This window comes from Orbicella faveolata, unplaced genomic scaffold (genome assembly GCF_042242905.1).
Source record: "Orbicella faveolata isolate gen_17 unplaced genomic scaffold, um_ofav_v1 contig_47, whole genome shotgun sequence".
In the NCBI taxonomy this organism is placed as follows: domain Eukaryota; kingdom Metazoa; phylum Cnidaria; class Anthozoa; order Scleractinia; family Merulinidae; genus Orbicella; species Orbicella faveolata.
In genome coordinates this window covers 14,210,099-14,231,589 of record NW_028301577.1, presented here as the reverse complement: position 1 = coordinate 14,231,589, position 21,491 = coordinate 14,210,099, and the positions used below count along the sequence as shown (strand labels likewise).

Genomic DNA, 21,491 nt, shown 5'->3' with positions numbered 1-21,491 from the left:
TACAGCATAATTGAACAATGAAAAACACTCTTCACAGAACTCAAGGTAACCAGGCCTTTGTTGGATGGAGAGATCTGGACACAACCTTCATAAAATTACTTCCGCCATTTTGCTTATTTCAGCATTTGTTTTTTTGTTTTTTTGTTTTTTTGTTTTTGGGAGTGGCTCATTAGTGTAAACTGGTTATTATACAGAACAGATGCAGAAACCATTGGATAGCTTTATCAGAAAAAGACTGCCACCCAAAAGTTATGAAGAGGAAACAGTAGATCACAGAAACAACAACGAAGTCACAGAACAGGTACAGTTTCAAACACTACAAAAGACTACCAGAAGCGCTATGAAGAAAAGCGAAAACAAGAAGGAAGAACTTTTTGCCAGGAATGGGAAAAGGTATTTGCCTGGTTGCAGTTCGATGAGTCTACACAAACAATGTCTTCCTCACTCACAGACAAGAGCAGTTCCTTTTTCACAGGTACTCAGGCTTTCCATATCGGAAACATAAAAGCACACGCAAACAATCGTAAGGATGAGACATCCTATGCCGCCAACAGCAAAGGGCCCAACAGGAAAAAGACCATTTCAGAGACATTGTAGAAGCTTTGAGGCAAATGTCACCTGAATCTGAGGAGAAAATGAAAAAGCTTTTCAACATCTCTTAATAATTTGAACCATCCCTACATTAGTTTGTCCTATTTATTAGCACAATTTTCTAATATATTTAAAATTTGTGAACAGATTCTTGGATAATGAACTTCATAATTTGGTTACAGTAGTAAAATTTATGTCCACTAACCTGAAGGGTTTAGTAGTCCAAAAAATTAATTTCGAGCGCTGAAGGCTATTGACAAAGTGGATATACCCTGCCCGTTTTATGAAGCTCAATTAGGCGTAGAAATTTTTGTTGAGCTCTACGACTCTACGATAGTATTTTGAATGTTTAAGCTCCATTTCTCTCGGATATGCGCACACCATAGAGGTGTAGTGGCGTATAGTTATTGTAGCAAATATTATATCGCTTAGGAAATGTTGAGTATTATTACGGATTGCATTGTTTTAATAATTATTGTCAATTTACAATTCTGTATTGAGTTTACCCTGACTACGCTCTACGCTCTACGTTATATGGTATAAAATATAGGTATAAAACTCGGCAAAGCAACATGCCAATAACAGCTGAAATCATGCAGACCTAGACCTATGACCTACCGGTAATGACCAAAGTCTAATGGCTGAACTCTAGTTAAAATTCCTCCTTATGACACAACACAAAGTGCCCTTCATAAACACAAGTGAACCAACAAAAAAGGTCAAGAGACTGAACACAGAACAGCAAATGTACAAATTTCATGTATCATAGGAGTCGTCACAGTAGTGTTGTCAACCCCATTTTATATGTTCGTACACTGTAGATTGGGCATTGTAAACTCCAGGCACCACTAACATGGACAACTAAGTGAACAGGATGGAATGGTCCAATTTGATGATCATACAACAAAGGGACATGAGCAGAAAACTGAGAACTGTAGCTGGCTCTGAGTCTTCAAGTGGACAATGCTTGAAAGTGAGATATAAAATGTTGACACTAAACCAGCAGCTGAAAGTTCCTTGTGCCAACTTTCCAGTAAATGCAAGTCTTCAGATTTTTCGGCTTTACTCTGCTGCTTCTCCTGGAGTTTTCTTCGAAGGACATCCTTCAAATAAACTTGTCATTTCATGATCTTCTTTTTCACCATCAAAACCGCTCGTGCTATCAACGTCGCTCTCACCTAGATCTTTATGACCAAAATCTAAAGATTTCCTTGCTTTTGTCAGGCCTTGGCCTCCTGTTAGGTCCAAATTCCCTACAGAATGCCTCATTTTACAAGAAGTCACATAGCAACAACGAAAAACCACCAAACAAAGCACAAAAATCCACAACGCTAACAAACCAGACTAAGAAAATACAAGGCGGTTCAATATGTATGAATGCCAACTTTAAGTTGTCTATTACTTTTATTAACTTCCAGTTAGCTGATACATGTACCCAGATTCCCTTGGTGGTAAGATAGGAAAAGAGATAAAAATAGAAAGGAAAATGGGAAAAGGAATAGAGATCAGCCTTCCCCTTTGGCCGCCATTTTTTTAGGGTGTTTTTTGGGACGTCAGCGAAAACATGATTGTTTTCACGGGAAATGAAAGACCTCCCGCAGATATCACAGTTCTAAAAATAAAAAGATACAGGACAGGGTTGACTCAAGGGTAGAATTAGTATGGAGGCTCCAGGTAATGGGCTCCTGACAACCCTTGTTTCAATTCAAAACTTTCCTTAGTACATTAGTACGACCCTTGCTTCTATTCAAAACTTTGCATGGCAAGTAAGTACATTGGTACAACCCTTGTTTCAATTCAAAACTTTCCCCTGTAAGTTGGTACAACAGTACGACCCTTGTTTCAATTCAAAACTTTCTTTAGAACGTTAGTACGACCCTTGTTTCTATTCAAATTTTTTCTTAGTACATTATAGTATGACCCTTGTTTTTATTCAAAACTTTCTTCAGTAAGTTAGAACTTTAGTATGACACTTGTTTCTATTCTAAACTTTTTATTGCATTAATAACTGGGAGCAACAGAAACAAAAATTAGGTTTTGTTTACATTTTTCAGCAAATGTGTCAAGTAATTACTACAGTTTGAAGAAGTACAAGAGAAGAAATCGAGATAAACAATTCCTTTTGAGCTGTATCTTGAGTTTATTGTCTCAAAATGTGTGATCGTAGTGCCATAGAGCCGTAGTGTTTTAGATGTGTGATCGTAGAGCCATAGAATTTTATATTATCTAAAAATGTGTGATCGTAGAGCCAAAGAGTTTTATATTATCTAGAAATGTGTGATCATAGCGCTGTAGAGCTGTAGAGTTCATTATCTAGAGGTGTGTGATCATAGAGCCATAGAAATGATTGTCAACGAACGAGTTCAGGCGTAGGATTGAATAAAAACTTCTACAATAGACCAACAACCATGGTGACATGCCACAGTTTTACATGTACATGCAAGAGGAGAAGTACAAAGTGATCAGTGATAAATGCGTAGAAGCGTAGCGCTCTATGAAAACTTAGAACTACTAGTCAACAGCCAATATGAGGTTCATAAAACAGATGCAAGTTGTAAGATAAGCACAAGCTGATGGGCCACTTGACTCTAACACACACTTCACCTACACTGTACCACCAATTTCAATTGCCACAATTAATTAAATTACCATTGGTGAAGGCAACTTTTCAGTACAACTCCAGTTACTTATTTCTTTCTTGTACTGTTTGATTGAAATTTTTCCTCCATTGTTCTGTCAAAAAATAAAAACCTTGATTACATAAATTATTATACTGAAAGTAAAGGGTGAATTAAAATTCCAGTTATAGGCCCTAGGCTTACATCAATTTATCCAGGGAATTGGATTGGTTTATATCTTAATATATTGCAGTGGGATTTATAAGCAGCATAAACATGTGTTTGGAAAAATACCACCAGAAAACCCATAATGTGTTGAAATGTGTAATTTGCATTCACAGTTTTTGAGTCTTCAGTTGTGCTAAGTGTCATTTTGGAATTTCAGCAAAGTGCCAAATTGGTTTTAAATATTAACATTGTCTTGTTAACCAACTGCCTCCCTATGAGGAGGCTGGGTGCCTACGTCACCAAGGGGCTTCCATTGTGGCCAGATAGCCCATAGATAGAACACTGCTAGAATTGGAATACTGGATTCCAGTTTCCAAAATTCTGCATTTTAGGGTTGCCTACTCAGGTCTTGGTTTTTGAGACACCCTACCAAAACGGTATGATTTGGTATTTACTGTACCCAAATTCAGCCAAGTGAGCATGGTATCGTAGCCATATCAGGTCAGTGACTTGATATCACAGGATATCAGGACAGTAGACACACCTCTTGATTTGTTAATTGCAAATTCCTAGTAATACTGCATAACACAGACAGACTGGAAATTACTAGCAGTGAGTTTGAAGCCAATCAAATTTGACGTGTTTCATCAATACTGCACAATATATAAGTCTTAAGCTTAATATTGTTGGCCCCAACCCTCCTGAATGAATGAATGAGTGGATGAATTACTTTCTTACCGTGTCAAACATTCTAGTTTACTGTAAACAGTAAGCTGATTGTTAACACCAATGTATACATATAGGTAATCATATGGTTTCAAGTTCAATTTGGAATTAATTTGCGCGAGTGAGTTTTTCAAAAAGCTGAAATTGCACAAGCCGCTTCGGCGAGTGCAATTTCAGCTTTTTGAAAAATTCACAAGTGCAAATTAATTCCAAACTGACCGAGAAAAACTGTTTCAACCTTTCCACACAAAATTTTCATCATCATTTTGCATATCACTGGCTTCGAAAATTTCCTATAGTCTTTCAGCCAATCATAATCCAGAATTACGATGTGTAATTTGCACTGGTGATAAACTTTTTACACCAGTGTTACACTTTTTGCATTGGTGTTACACTTGAACTGCACTGCTTTCAGCCAATCAGAATCGAGTAATTTTTTCGTGTATATCATTATACAATCATGTAATACTAGTAGTAATCAAAGATTAGAGCAGTGCGTTCACGTGAGTACTTTGAATGTTTGGTCTACTTTGGTGGCCTTCGAATGGCTCAAGAGAAAACTAAGTTTGATCGCATGTCAGATAACAATCTGCATGATTGTGAAGTTGAACTGGCCAAAAATAGATGATAGCCTGCAGTAAAAGTGTTTTTAATCAATTAGGTACTAACTTGTACTGGAGAAAATATTTTCCAGGAAAGGTATTTGAACTGTTTCAGATCGCCAACACTTGTAACAAATATTTCTTGAGACAATAAAGTTTTGACCAGCAACCCTGCAAGACAGCACGTTGCCAAATGTTTTTAAGTTTTGTGTTTGTATTTGTTTACATAGCTCAAATTTACATCTTGTTCAGTTCACAAATGAAAAAAAGGTGAACTAACCTTTCTGACAACAAAACACAGCCTTTTGGTGAGTCACATAACACAGAAAGTTTGCTTTCTGACAACCAATTATGGGCACAACAAATTTGCTGAACTACAAATCAGAAAATATATTCCTGACCACAGATCTGAGGGTCATCATGGCGATTTGCCGAGCTACACAGAAGATTTGCTTTCTTACCACAAGTCAGGGCCATTTGCCATCGCTAAACTACAAAATATTCTTTCCTGATGATGCAGCCTTTAGCTACTTGTTGTCGAAGGCGAGAGGGTCAAAATACATGCAGCTTCGTAGATCATATGTACACTTTTTTCAATTCTATACAGCGAATACATGACTGCATGCATGCACTCATGATGAAATTTGGCCCTCCTGTGTGTGTGGGGGCAAATCAGTGAACAAATCCATCCCAAAAATTCTCAATATAGACTGGATTAGGATTGCATTACACTATGTGAACGCAAAAATAGGTCTGCAATGTGTACTTGTGGACTTATGCTTAGTTTGATTCCATTTGGTTGTAGTGTTGTTTTTAAAATAAATGTCAGTATCTGGGAGTTGAATTGCTGCAAGTGAGAAGGAAATCACTGGAAAGATAAAGGTGTAGAAATAAGTGACTTAGGAAACATAGTTTTTAGTGTAGAGCACACTTTTGGGATGGTTTAGGGGGGTTGCTGTTTGCTAAGGCACTAACGCAACAAGGCACAATACACTAACACAATAAGGTGTTAACTTAAATGTTTGTTTAATTAATTAACCCATTGACACCTGAATGAAATTGCCCGCAACCCACCCCTAATTCCCTGGCATTTTTTGGAATATTTCTGAGCGAGTGAAAGCACAAAAATAAACCATATGCGCAGTAACCACAGACACAAGATCAGGTTTCATGACATCGTTTATTCAAAGTTGAATGAATGAAGGGTCAAAATATTAAAAAACATTAGCAAAAAGAACTCAACCTAATGTGTTAAACTGATGAGAAAACAAGAAATTATATTCTTTCTTTACCGCGCGACAAAATGTCCACAGAAGCTGAGAAAATTGACTTTGCGAAAATGAGTTAATTATTGACTTTGGAGGACAAAAAACGAAACCAAATTCAACAGAATTTTATTCTTGTACTATAACGGCTAACATTTGAGAAAACAACAAAAAATAAAAGCGAAGAACTCATGTAAAAATCAATCTGAAAACAAGAAATCAAGTAATTTCTTCGCCGCGCGACAAAATATTACGGCGCTGCAAAAGAAAGATGAAAGACGACAAAAACAAGCCAATTATTTTGAGATCAGTCGTATTTCAACTGTGTTAAATTAGTGGCCATTTAGTTCTTTTCTCAGCGGTTCTGTAGCAGCTGAATAAGACTCCAAAAAATATTTGAATGAAGCAAATAAACTAAATAAACAAAGTGCCTGGAGGTCGCCATAAATTAAATATGCGGAGCAACTTCAGAATACCCGGCCACTTTATTTACATGTGTCGGTGGGCTTTGAAGAACGAGGTATATAACAATAGTTGCTATTCTTATTCACTGAGATGCTAATAAGTGGCCGGGTATTCAATCCAGCGTGCAAGTTACTGTTCGCTTTTAAAACCTAAAATTCCCAAATACAGGGAACCAAATAAAAGAAATGCGAAGGGAAGTTCAATAACAATAAATTTTCATCCAAGATGAGACGAAGAAACCTATTTCAAAGCAAAAAATTGCTCAAAATTTCGCAGATGTGCTTCGCTGCATGACCGCATGTTCAAATTAATTCTTCACGCTAACATGGAAGCTTGAGTTTTTGTCGACCGCTTTTGCAGTCATTTTAACGCCCGTGGCTTTATCAATCGTTCCAAAAGTTTAATTCAACTTCGAAGTAATAATGTACATTACCATTTTTGTTTCTGAAGTCCGCAAAGCCGCTTTAAACCTGCGATCTGTCGTCGAAACTTACTTGAAAGCACTCCCATCTTCACGTTTTCTCGGCGGTTGTAGGAAGAAAAACTTCTTCACCAGAACGTTTTGAGGACTCTGTACTCCTTGATCCTCCATTCTGAGGTCACCTGAACATTGATTTGTATTTTTCCTTTCTATTTTAAAGCCCAGAGCAGTAATTTATCCGTGTTAGGAATGAAAACAAGACCTAGGAAGTTTTTTAGATTTGGCCCACAACGCGCCATGATTGCCTGCACTTTTCGAGCGCGCGATTTTAAGAAGAAAAACCGTCTTTCTAGGACCCCTAAAGTCCTCTGAAAATATGCTCAGGAAGTCCATTCTGATTGGTTTATTTGTCCTCAGGAAAAATAGAACAATAGGAGAACCAAAAAATCTTCAGCGAGGGTAGGAAAGGCAATTGTCCCCACGTGCTTTTTTTCGGGCGGTTACAGGCGGCACAGGGAAATGGAGGAGTTTTTCGCACGGGCGGTTACGGGCGGCACAGGCGTCTTTATTCCGCTCTTAGTCCCAACGGGATATAACGCAACAACAATCTCTCCTCACTTAACCCTATTTTGTGCAGCATGTTGTGCCTTGTCCCATGTGACTTTTAACTCTCTGAGCTCGCCACTGTTTCCACTTGCCAAGTGAACTTATACATAAATGATGTGGTGTTAAGATGGTTTGCTTCAATAATGACTATTAGCCTGTTACATAACAACATCAACAACTGAGTCCAACATACACCTTGTAATTGTGTTGAAGTGTGTTGAGGTTCTAATAAGTTCTTGCCATGACTTTAAAAAAAAAATAGTGACATGCTAAATACCCAAAGTCAATTTGCATGTACAAAATGTGGTTTCTGCTGATGATTGCCCAGCATTAAGATGGTACCAAATGAGGTAAAATGTTACTGTAAGTGCAGTAAAAAGTAAACAACATTGCTGATGTACACTTTGTATACTTCCTATTGTTGACTGTTGTAAGGTTACCAGTGTGCACTGTAAAATGTAGACAGTAGTAATCAGTGATGACAGCTGTGTGTTCCAACTGCTGCGGAGCACACTACAAATCCCGTAAGGCTTGCTGTTTCATGTCTGGAGAGCAGGTAAGCTACTACACATTGGCTATTCATAGCTTAGTGATCAGAGGATTTTTCGATGCGCCCCACAGGTGCCCTGATATCTATAATGACGGACAACATGAATAAAAGGTACTTTTGTTGGTTTTCCTGTCTTTTCTTCAATGGGTGGCCATTTTGAATCGTTTAGGCGTGGTTGATTTCCAAGAGGCTTTGGACCTAGTTATAAATATAGCAGTTTATCCGAGTTTTGCGATCACCCGTTGAGAACGATTTCTGGATGGCAACTTGGTCCCAGTCCTAACTAAAATTCAACTGCGCTTAAATAATGACTGCTTGAAGACAGCAACAAGAACAAAAATGCGAGGGCGGCCTTTGGCATTGGCTAGGAAACACATACAGAGCTTCCACAGTTACATGTATTGGAGATCTTTGTGGAATTGTTACTAATCTTGTTCATAATTTGCTAATCCATTTTATTACACTTCAGGATCCTTACTCAGACACCTTGGTGATTGGAGACAATATCAAGGAGTCTGATTCCGCCACTTTCTCTGTCATTACTGTATGAGAGGAGACCACAATGCCAGCCTCGGTGTGTGCAGAGGTCTCAAGCACTGGTGAGGGGTCAGAAACAGTCTCGTTGCATTCCCATTCTTTCCACGCCTCGATACCAGAAGAAGAGATAAGTATATGGGTTGATGAGATGGAGGAACAAAACAGCAAACGGCAGAAATTAAACGAAGCTGTCCACAGCATCTCAGGTGGCCAGTACAGCCCTGTAATGTCCACCCTGAACATGACCTGGGATGACGTCTCTGACACCCAGCAGCCATATTACATCCGCAAAGCTAAAGAAGCTATAGGGACCTCATTGTCTGTCATCACTCCCCGCCAAGAAGAACTGGTTTGGAAGGCGTTACAAACAGAGATACTTTTGGATCCAAACAGAGACAACCAAGGAAAGCGCAAGCCTTTTGATCCCAACTCTGGTCTTGTCAACATTTTAGTCAAGGCCTATGAGCAAGCAGGTCATTCGCAAACAAAGCAACAGATCCTTTCCCACTTTGCCGACAACTTTTCAAGAGCTGAGCTTCTCCAGACCAGAATTTGTCCAGGACGTGGTGTTCGGGACAAAAACTTTTAAGCTTGACTCGGGAGAGAAGATTATCATACCAGCAGTCATTAGGACCATCAAGGACCATCCTTCACGCATCATCAGACAATATTTAGACTATTGTAAAGAACAAGAGTTCGAGCCAGCGAGCCAGCATTCTCTCTACCGAATGATTGAGGGGTGTTCAGCCTCTATGCAGAAATCCCTTCAGGGACTTGACAACACTACTGCAGAGGGTACAGAGGCATTTGACCAGGTATTTTTGATGTTGGAGGGCTTAGCAGATCAGGGCATCAGCGTGACAGCCACTCAGAAATTACTAAAGGATGGAAAAAGGTACTTGAAAAATGACTTCAAGACACACATCGGACGGGGTGAACATTGCGGTGATCACTGCATCGTCCACACACTAAGTGACAGTAGTGCATGGGAGTTTAGGGGCGAATGTGATCACCAGCATTGCTACGAATGTGAGCGCTGTGAGAGTCTGGAAGGAGTACTGAGAGAGGTGGCAGAGATGCAAGACAAAACGGCCATGACAGAAGAGGTGAGGGGTAGGCTGAGGTTTGAGTACACAGAGAGTGTGCGCAACATACAGGCTTGGAAGGCTCACTTGCTACGGTCAAGTAACCAGGACAAAGCCAAGCAAGATATCCTCCAGAAGCTAGACAAGAACTCATGTCTTGTCATAATGGAGTGGGAAATGAAGTTTCTGCCTGTGCAATACAGAGAACAGATGAGTGATTTTTTGGGCAAGAGGGGAAGAAGCTGGCATATCAACGCAGTAATTACTAGAGCAACAGTGGAGAGAAACCATGAAGTCAAGTGTTTTGTGCACATTTTCAACAACTGCTCCCAAAATAGCTTTGCCGTTCTTTCAATCGTAGAGGACTTGCTGCACAAAGTCAAACAGGAGTATCCAATTGTGACAATAGCCTACCTCCGATCACATAATGCTGGATGTTGCCACAATGGGCATCTGTTGCTAAGTCTTAGAGAAGTAGGGGTGAGAACCGGTGTCAGGCCAGTGCAATATGATTTCTCAGAGTCACAGGCTGGTAAGGACATCTGCAATAGGAAGACTGCTGCTATGAAGGCACACATAAAGCGATGGGTTAACGAGAGGCATGACATCGTCACTGCTGAGGATATGAAAGCAGTACTAGAATCCCATGGTGGTATCAAAGGGTGCAGAGCAGCACTTGTCGAGGTGGACACTACCAGGGAGAGAAACAAAGATAGCAAGATACCAGGTATTAGTGTGTTGAACAATTTCCATTATGAGGAGTGTGGCATCCGTGTGTGGAAAGCATACGACATCGGCCCTGGACACCTCATCCCCTGTAGTGGTCTTGGAGTTATACCACAAGGAGATACTGGGCTAAGGGTGATAAAGCCACTTGGTCAAGCCACACACAGGGGAAGTGTGGGTGAGAGCGTCAGGCACCAGTCCGAGATCTACTCTTGCCAAGAGACTGGATGTGTCCTGACGTTCAAGACCCAAGCAGAGGCAGACAACCATATGGACACCGGCAAGCACCATCTTGAGGTGGACTGCGAGTCCATGTATGACTGCCTTAGGAGGAAATCGGCGGGAATTATGACAGGGGTGATGTTTGCTCCGGATGTGCCATCAACCTCATCGCAAGGTGATAGTGGCAGCGCTGTCAGAGGATATGACCCTAGACCATTAGGGTGGGCTCTGAAGATAACAAAATGACCCACCAGAATGACTGATAACGTCAAGACTTTCTTGATGAAGAAATTTGAAGAGGGTGCAAGAACTAGAAACAAGGCCGATCCTGTGCAGGTAGTGAGGGAGATGAAGACCCTCAGAAATGAAGACAGAGAGCTCACGTTTAAGCATAAGTGGAGGACTGCGCAGCAAATCAGCAGCCTGTTTTCATGTCAGACAGCAGCCCTGCATCATAGGGGTATTGATGTGGAGGAAATCCCTGAGGAGGCCGCAGAGTTGGAAATGGCCTTTGACACCCTTAGAAGTTTGGTGATGGATGATATGGGTAAACCAAGCCATCCAATCATAGCGGGTGTTGGCAATATCTGTGAACTTGTAAAGAACAAGAACCTTGACTCACTCAAACTGGCAGTTCTGAAAGAAATCTGCAATCAGCTACACTTGACGACAAGTGGACCGTTGTCAAGAAAAGACTTTCTTTGAGGCCATTGAAAAATTTTCTGAGAGTTGCACATGTTTTCAAAACTAATGTCACATGGTTTCAGTAGGGAGGATCTCTTTGCTTCTACCCCCATCTTCTCCATTGGGGCCTTTTAGATAGGTGCAGGGAGACCCTTACATAACAGGGTTTATAAATACTTCTAAAATTGTGAGCAATATAAGACTGAAAACTAAATGAATGCTATGGTAAAAACAGTAAAACGAAACCTGCAGGGATTTTTACGTACTGCTAAATGCCAGCTGTCCATTGCTATGCTTAAATGTTATCTTGGATAAAACCAATCTGGGTTTTCTTCATCGACGAAAAAGCTGTGCTTAAAGAAATAGGAGGAAGATTTCAGCAACAATGAACAGGGAATGATCAGCTTTAGTAACGTTTTGTCACTTTCCCAGCCAGGAATCTATTACGTAACAGTGTATTAAGTTTCGACTCACTAATTTGCACAGCCATGTTACTTAATGTTTGAATTACGTTTCCTCTTCCACCGAATTGACTGTCATTTCGGCAACTTGTTTGCCTTCCATCACACTTGGTGAAAACATAACTCTGGTAGTCTCCAAAACTGTTCACTAACTTACAAAACACAATCTTGAGTCTCTCTGGCATACTAATTTGCATGTCCGTGGTTATTAAAATGACAGAACTTGATTCGGAAGTGGTGTGTGCGGTAAAGAGCAGAAACTGCACCACGCTACCCTAACTCTAAGCAATTGAAAAATACAAATGGCCACCTTTACTCAAAAACAATCATGCAAAATACCGGTACCCAGTCTACCTCTCAGACTATTCATGCTCACAAAGATCTGTTGTCAAACCCTCAAGATAGGCTATTGAGAACATACCCGTGGGACATAATTTAGCTAATTACAGCATAAAACTAGGGAGACAATGTCAGATAGTGCAGAGTGCAATTGATACATTGTAGCTCTGGCATGGTCGTCGGACAGGTACTCACCCCTGCTCAGTTCACTTCTGGTTTGTATCTACCTTGAGGGTGGTAGTCTGCTAAGGCTTTCCCCCCTAACAGTGTGTATGTTTCACGGCTGTATTTTCATTCAAGGTCCAAAAATTACGAACAATTACTGTTTATCATGACAGCTTTTAAATTTTACTCTGGTGTTTTACGGTGATTTTTGTTCATTTTCAATTCAATAATACCTTGAAGCAGCAAACGTGACAATTTTAGCTCTTTAGGCCAACTTTGTAACTTGATACCTTTGTTTTCCTCGCAAAGGTATGTAAAATGAAACCCTTGTTTTGTCCAAAGCACATGGAATGATGTGCTTGGTTTTTGGACATAAATGAAAGAAAGCTAAATATCTGACAAAGAAAGAAACAATTTTGAAGAGAAACAATTTTGTTTTACTCAAAGCGCAAATTTTCTTTTCACCAATGAACAAGAATTAATTTAATTATCAGATAGTCACGGAATACCACTTTCTTTTCTGTTTCCACCTTTCTTGTTAACAATAAAACAATTCAAAATTAATTCACAACGATATCGATTGATACAACTGAGAAGCATTTCAACAAGAAGTATTGAAGGTAAACAGTGCTACTTGGCCGATATTATATCCTGAATCGGTGAATGACTGTCCTCAAAGACTGATTAAATTAATTTGTGCTTTCATTAGGTGCCACGGACTCAACAGCAATATTTGAGCACTTTCCTGGATTCTTTTGTCACAAATTTACAATTTGCAGAATATTAAAGCCGTTAACTCGGGAACTTTTTGGTCTCTCTCACAGATGCAATTAAGGCAAGAAATAGACAAGCCCTTAAAGTGGTACTATGACGAAAATCGCATCTTTCCTATCGCATTCATTTTAAAGCATAAACAAGTAGCCTGTGTGAGAAGAAAAATGCTGTTTACTATATTCAAATATCTCTTTTCGTTCCAGAGATATTCAAGTTTTTAATATATGCAAATTAGCCCAGTGATGACGTCATACACTCAACCAAATTTTGATCAAATATGATAAAAAAGATATCTCAACCAATTTGTATCAGAAATGTTTGATTCTTTGCAGTAAGATTCTACTAAATGTGCACCACAATATGAGCTTAACAGTTTGGTTACCATGGCAACATACTGGGTTCCAGACCTCCCCAATGTTAAAGGCATTTCTGGCCACCTTTGGCATTCCATTTTGATATTTGCTAATGGTGCCTCATATGCTTGATCCAGCAAGCATGTAAATATGTTAGCTCAAGTTTGTGGCCTCGTTTAATGTTTTGCGAGCTGAAAATCACTAACATATTGAAATCAAGTGGGTGGGGACTGGAAAAGAGTGAGTTGCCATGGGAACAGAATTTTATATAACAGTAGGTGTGTTTCCTGCAGAACTATTAGCCTATCAAGTTTCAATGGTCTGTGCTGCAAATTACCCAAGATAGCTCTATTTATATACTTGATATAAAATTGGGTTGAGTGTATGACATCATCAGTCATCTCATTTGCATATTTTACACATTTTTCAAACTTAAATATCTCCGGAACTGATGCAGATATTTACAAACGGTAAACAGCGTTTTTATTCTTTCATGGAATTCTATGTGATACACCTAAAAAATCGAGGGGGAAAAATTTGATCATAGTACCAGAAGAAGCAATACATTTCCCTCCTTTATTTGAACCCCAACAAAACACTATTGTAGTTTGAAACAGCAGATGATATTTGTTGAACTGACCTGTGGGTAATTCTAAAAGATACGCAGCCACAGTAACGTTTCACTTTTGCACTAAAAAGGGACAAGTTGTGCTACCTGAAAAGTATCTGCCGTCCTCGGCCACATCACATGACATATAAATAACCACGTGGAAACATAGTGTACAACACAAAGGCTGCTAGAACGCATGCGTCTCACATGTTAGGTTCTACCATAAGGAAAACCACTCAACATTTATGTGTGATCCCGTATGCAATGTATCTTCCACATAATATATGAAAGACACAAATGCTAACTAATCAAATGCGTTTGGAGCAAATTGGCTTAGTTCTAAAGAGAATAGTACCACAAGGAGAACAAGGGGTTACCTGAAAAACAAATATATAGCTTTGCGATGTTCACACCCAACTGGCATAGATGGAACATACTTTCAAGGGGTACACATGTTCCTTTCCCTCCCCAAGGTACATGTGTACCTTTCTTAACCCATCCTCACCACTTACCTGCCTCTAGACTAATTAATCAACCCATTGACTCCCATGCCACCCATAACCGCCCAGGTGAAAAGCCCCACCAATTTCCTGTGCCACCTGTAACCGCCCGATAAAAAGCATGTGGGACAATAGCTTTTTGGTTCTCTTATTGTTCTATAGTTCTTGAGGACAAATAAACCAATCAGAATTGACTTACTGAGCATACCAGTATTTTTAGACGACTTTATCCTAGAAAGATGGTTTTTCTTCTTAAAATCGTGCACACGTAAAGTGCAGGTTACCATGGCATGCTGCAGGCCAAATCTGCAAACTTCAAAGGTCTTGTTTTCATTCCTAACATTGAGGAATTACTGCTTTGGGATTTAAAACTCAGACCCTTTGCTCTAGTGTGAAGAATAAATTTGAAAATGGGGTCGTGCAGCCAAGCCTGTCTGCGAAATTTTGAACATTTTTTTTGCTTTTAAATAGGTTTTTTCACCTCAGCTTGAATGAAAATTTATTGTTATTGAACTTCCTTTGGCATTTCTTTCACTTGGTACCCCGTTTTCGAGAATTTCAGATTTAAAAGTGAACAGTATTTTTGCTTGCTGGATCTCTGCACACCTAATTTATCACGACCTCCGTGGTTTGTTTGATTAGCCAATTAGCTCGTTCAAATATATTTTTTGGAGTCTTATTCAGCTACTACAGAACTACCAAGAAAAGAAGTAAGTGGCCACTTATTTAGCACAGTTGAAATACGATTGGTCTCAAAATAATTTGCTTGTTTTTGTTTTGACTTACAATTTTAATCTTTCTTTCGCAGCACTGTAATATTTTGTCGTGCAGTAAAGAAATTACTTGGTTTCTTGTTTTCATTCTTGTTTCTACATGCCTTTCGTGTTTATTTTCTGTTGTTTTCTCAAATGTTAGCCATTATAGTACAAGAATGGCAATTCTGAAGTCAATAATGACTCATTTTCACATATTCAATTTTCTCGGTTTTTGTTGGGCATTTTGTCACATGGCAAAGAAACAATATAATTTCCTGTTTTCTTATCAGTTTTAAACATCAAGTTGAGTTCTTTTTGTTAATATTTTTTAATATTTTGGCCCTTCATTTATTTAACTTAAAATAAACAATGTCTTGAAACCTAAACTTGTGTTTGTGGTTACTGCGCATTTTTAGCACTCATGCTCATTGGGAAATGTTAAAAAACTGCCGGGAATGTAGGGGTGGGTTGTGTGCAATTTCTTTCAGGCGTCAATGGGTTAATTAAAATTGTTATACAGCCCAACTCAAATACGTTTTCGGACTGGAGGAGAAGGTGTCACATGTTGTGGGTCAAAACTCACTAACTCCCTAGGGTGAACAATACTCACTAACTCCCTAGGGAAACAACAACTTGGACTTTCGACTCACACGTGATCTGGTCGTGTTCCTTGAAACCATGGCAAATTTGTGAGCCAGCCGGCATCAAGCAAACTATTTCTTCGCAGTTTTTTTCTATTTTCAAGTTGGGAGGTATAACAAAACACTTAATGACTGGTGCCATGGGAAACAGTGAGTTTTGTTTCCCCTCGACCTCAATGTTCCCCTCGGCTTCTCGTCAGGGAACATTGAGGGCCTTGGGGAAACAAAACCAGTGTTCTATTTAATTTTTTTGGGCAAGGGGTTGTGTAATTTTTCAGGGGGGTTGCACAAAGCAGGTCTACCTGGCTAACTGCAGCTGCTGCACTACATAAAGCTAAGGGGGTGGGTTGGGGGTGGGGGATTGTTGGGCAAACAGATAAAGGATTGACTTTCGGGAGTCTAAAAATGTTTGGCATTTGATACCTCAGAATGCTTTCTGGTACTACAGGTGGTATGGGCCATGTTTAATATAGTTTGTACACATTCTGAAGAATACATAGCAAAAATGAACAACCAAATGTGGCATTTGTGTTTACATCAAACACTAGCAGTTTATTTTTGCATGCAACAGTTCGGGTTGCAGTGTAAACTGTTTTGTTCGCTTCATTTTGGGGCAAATGATTTCCTGGTGCTGGGTTTGCATGTTTGGGCCGTCACATCGGCCATCACGGCTTGGTTCTCATGCGAAAATATATTTGGATTTGACATTCCCACCAAAGCACGTAACTGGTAATGCGAGCAGGAGACTTTGCTGAGCTCTGAGAGAAAAATAATTTTTCCCCTCTTCCTTTACTTTAAAATTAACTCATCAATATCGAGAAAGTTGAAAGGTATCGCTTGTTTAATTCATGAAAAGTATCGTAAAGCGACAATAAATATTGTCAAGCTTCCACAATTAGTCAGGCGTGACTTCAGAAAATGACCTTATACAGACAAAAACAAAAACTTAAACTAGCTTTTTACAGACCTGATTTTTGGCAGATTATTTACAGTAGTTCTAAGGATTAAACAATGAATTTTCTCCACAATTTTCAATGATAGTCGGCCTGTTGGAGTCCGGCTGCTGTTCATGTAACATTTTGTAATCTTGTTTACAAAGAAATGAAATTCGATTGGGGAAGAAATTGATCAAATGCTACGTAACCGAGGAGAAAATCACACAGAGACATTTCTGGGGCACATTCTCTTTTATTTGCTAAATTAACAGAGGACCAAATGATTCGCAAGTCAAGTCACTTTTGGAATTTTGTTGAGTTGTTTTTTCAAACTTCTTTTCCTTGATATCTTGTATTACAGTAATTTTTTTCAATCGTTTTTCATTAGAAACTTCACTCTTTTATTTACTTTTGTTTTCTTTCATAATTATACTACTTTAATTTATATGAGTACTTTAGCCGATTTTCCTTTTCGTCAGTGTCGGGTCAGGTAGCGGTTGCCGTCGGGTTTTTGACCCAAGACCCATCTCTTAACTGGAATACTGCGAAACTCCCTGTTTCCGTTGGGGCCAGTCATTAAGTGTTTATTATTTAATTAGACCAACATTAAAGTTTACACCTTAGTGCCATAGTGCAACAGCGAATAGTGCGTTAGCAGCAAGCAGCCCCCAAAACCATCCCAATAGTGCACTCTGCACTAAAAAAAGACTAGGCTAATAAAAATGATTAAAACTACAAGGTTAGTTAGTACATAAGCTTAATAGAGAATTAGGCCCAGGTCAAACGTAGTACTTCACATGAACTGAACTAATGACAGTTTGGGTCGACTCAAATAATTAAAAGAACGCCTGTTTGAGTCAAACGTCGAACTGAACTGCTACACCAAACAATTAACACAAGTGGTCTTGTTGGTCAGTAGTTTTTCAAGGTAAAGTCAAAATGGCGGCTTTAGACGGGTCGGTACAAAACGAAGACCCCTTGATCAGGATCACTGGACCCCCTTTTGGACCCCTTCTGGACCCCCTTCTGGACCCCCTTCTGAACCCCCATTTGGACCCCCATCTGGACCCCCCATTTTTTCTTCCAGAAAATACGGGCTTCTGATTTAAATAATTAAACTTAGAACATAACATGATGAAGTCTATTTAATCAGTGAGCACGATGTGAAGAAATTAATGAATTCATGCACCATTGTGTCTAGAATAATATAATGGGTGCAGCCGCACTATGAGGGTTAACCGGGTTATATCCAATTAATCAATTACAATTAACCAGGTTACCAAAAAATTGTGAGTGGCTGCTATTTTTGGCAGTTCATTGAACTTAAACTGGGTTTACGGTTATCATGGAAATTAATTGAAGAACAATAGATTTTTTAGGTCAATTTTACACTACCTATCCACGTGGTATAAACCAGGTTAGTGGTCTCTTATCAGTGCTGTGCATTGGCTTTTTTGTGAAATGTGTCAGTCATCATGGTCTGTTTGGGAGATGTTGTTCACTGTGGCACAAACAAGTGTATAATCTTGTACTGAACGCGGCGAGTGGTAACAACAGTTTGAAACAGTTGTATTACTGGAGTGGATTTCTAGTTTTTTCCTAATATGTGTCGGCTACACCATATCAGCCAAGTTTGCAAGGAACCGTCACACTTGAACCATGATCTGAACAGGAAGCGCTCATTCACCTTAGAAGGAGAAATTTTAATCGACCTCCGTAAAGAACACAAGAGTACGTCAAAGGGAAGCGGCAGCTCATTAAAATGGCGAGAAATGCAGAGGAATGAATGAATTCGTGAACAGTTTTAGGTGAAGTGCATTTTCGAAATATAGCAGCTGTGGACCAAGAGCATTTCACAGTTTCTAGATGCCATAATTTACACTTGTCTATCGATAAAGATGCTCCAAAGCAAGTGTTTCTTTTTGTCATAAATGAAAGAACACGCACAGTTCTTAGTCCAGAAGGGGGTCTAAATGGGGGTCATGAAGGGGTCCAGATGGGGGTCCAAATTGGGGTCCAGAAGGGGTCCAGAAGGGGTCCAGATCGGGTCCAAAGGGGGGTCTAGTAGAGGGTCCAGATTGAGGGGTCCATGTTTTGTACCGATCCTCTTTATGCGTTTGGTTCAATTCGGCGTTTGACCCAAAGTTGGTCTTCAGGCATTATTCACGGCTGGCTAGGCATGAAGAACGCCTCAGCCACTCCACATAAAATCAGTCGAACTTAACTGGGTCAAACGTTGAACTTCACATGAGCCTAATTGGTTGAATTGGGTTCAGCTCCTGTGAAGTACGGCGTTTGACCCGGGCCTTAAGCTTACTACAATTTTCGCTGATTAATTCCCTAAGGTTCATTGTTCTTCGTCGACTTTAAATTTGTCGAGAGTTTCTGACTTTCTAAGGTCTAACACCTTCACTAGCTCTAGAACTCTTGCTAGTTTTGATACCAACCATTAAGCTTAAGCTTAAGACTCAACTGTACCATTTGTTCCACGTACAAGTTTGGGTAAACTCGAGAAGGACTCATGCATACCGTAGCTGACCGTATATGTTCTGACGAAATTTTGGGCAATGTATAAACGTGTCTTTAAAGTTGGAAACATTGCTGTAATCATACAAATGGAACCTTCGGTATAGTTACGTAAGAAATAAATACATTTGGCATTAAATTTTAATAATCTTACCTTCGCTGCAGTTGAATGAAGATTACTAGTGGTTCTCTTAGTCGGTACCTTTACCGTGCTGGGTATGCCTTTCGATGTTGTAGATCCTTTGGAACTGCTTTTTGTTGTCAGCTCTAGCTCTTCAGATAACCTTCTTTTCGGTAGAAAGTCGAAATTTAGCAGAATTGTTAAAACTATGACTATGGTTCCCACAACAACATAAACGCCACACTTCCACGTAGCCATGTTTGCCGAGCGTCAAACGCATTTATAATCCCCACACCAACCTCGTTCCCAGGGTCCTCTCTCTTCCTCCCTCAAGAAAGTATCCTGGTTGCTGCCAACCAAAGCCGCACAGAGGGTGGGTCCTCAACTTAAATTTAGTCAACACTGTCTAGGGAGGTGAATGATGCGCTGCTATACAGACGTTATTTATTTTGAAAGTGAAGCAAGTTGTTTGTCAGAGATCCTGCCTGACTAATGCTTCGTCGCTATGATCTAAACTTCTATCAGTATGAGATGCTAATTGAGAGGGAACTTTGCTTATTTTTCAGTGCTTTTTTAAAAACCGTCAACAACCTGCTTCGGATTAGTTTAATCAGTTTTCACAGCAAAAGAATTAAGTAACTGTCAAATTATCCACAGGATGCATTCGGCTAAATGAGAAGCTAGTTTCTTGGCTGAAAATTGGACTTACCGCTAAAACAGTTTTAAAACGAAAGCCGTTGGATTTTGCAAACGCGCGACCGATGTCGCTGTTGTCAAGTTCTTCATAAAATTTCTCACAGCAAGAGAACCGAATGACCGTCAAACTGTCGATTGGATGAATTCAATCAAATTCAAAGCTAGTCTCTTGGCCCAACACTGGATGTATCAAACTCTACACGAAGACATCGATGTCTCCGTTGCAGACCTCCCAACTCTCCCGGTTTTCCCGGGAGTCTCCAAGTTTTTCATCAAATCTCCCGGTCTCTCGGTTAGAGCACCAAATCTCCTGGGAACTACCTACCTTGGCTCTTTTTAATTTTTTTTTTTTCATTAATTTCGTTATTTTCGAGACGTCGGGTACGTTCGGAAGGTCTTCGGGTGATTTTCGGAGAGTATTCAGACATTGTCGAAAATTATATTCTTACAATGCAAAGATTTCTAGCCGTCTCCAGGTTTTTGTACTCTGGGGGTTGGCGGGTATGCCGTTGTGATTTTGCCGATCGAAAAATATAAGCTGCTTAATCAAGTTATTAGTATTCAGCACTCAGTCGTTGTTGATGTCAAGTTCTTCGTAATTTGTTTTCGCCGCAAGAGAATGGAATGACCGTCAGACTGTCGATGGGAGTAATTCAGTGAAATTCAAAACTACCTTTGTAGACGAACAAACGACGTATTTAACTCTAAAAGATTGAGTAAATACCTACGTTGTGATTTTGCCGAATGAAAAATGAAATTAAATTCACCGCGCGGTTCATTTATTGTTGTGGTCGTCATTTCCAAGTTCTTTGTCGATTATTTTCACCACCACGAATTGCAAAGACCGTCCAACTATCCATGGAAAAATTCAACCAAATGTAGGGCTGACCTTTAAGCCGAACTTTGTTGCATTGAACTCCGATATCGAATGCGTCAATGCTTTCGCTGTGAGTTCGGCAGAGGTTAAAAATTCCACTCCCTACTGGGCTTAGTAGGTGAGCTCAGTGGAGACAAACTTTAACTGTCCTGCCCCTCCCTCCAATCATTAGGGGACTTAAGCATGGGTCGTTAACCACGGGTAGATTGTGAACCGCGCTCGACCCATGGCCGCGCGGTTAATAATAATAAACCACGGGTAAACCATGAACCGCGCTCGACCCATGGCCGCGCGGTTAATAATCTCAACATTAGCAAACATTATCGGGAACTTTCAATACGAACCATATTCACAAAGGTTGACTTTTCGTCGCCAAACCTTAACAATAAATGACTTTCAGAGAAAAACTATGCAAAAGTTGCTTTCCTTGCAGCGGTTATCAATCACACGCGACCTCGAGCGGAAAAACATC

At 39.8% G+C, this 21,491-nt stretch overlaps 1 protein-coding gene and 1 pseudogene across 2 annotated transcripts in view; one reads left to right on the top strand and one right to left on the bottom strand.

Annotated features, from left to right (window-relative positions):
• LOC110045142 (uncharacterized) overlaps positions 1-19,753 on the bottom strand; it is a 109,863-nt gene extending 90,110 nt beyond the window's left edge. The window contains exons 1-2 of one of the 2 annotated variants that reach the window (XM_020750736.2): positions 19,480-19,753; positions 3,241-3,324 (exon numbers count right to left, since the gene is read on the bottom strand). In XM_020750736.2, the coding sequence (XP_020606395.1) occupies positions 3,241-3,324; positions 19,480-19,704 (309 nt within the window). In that variant the 5' untranslated portion in view covers positions 19,705-19,753. The remainder of the gene's footprint in view (positions 1-3,240; positions 3,325-19,479) is intronic. The other variant, XM_089279784.1, reaches the window with a different exon arrangement.
• On the top strand, positions 7,941-11,333 carry LOC149097258 (uncharacterized; annotated as a pseudogene).
• Positions 19,754-21,491: the final 1,738 nt, after the last annotated feature.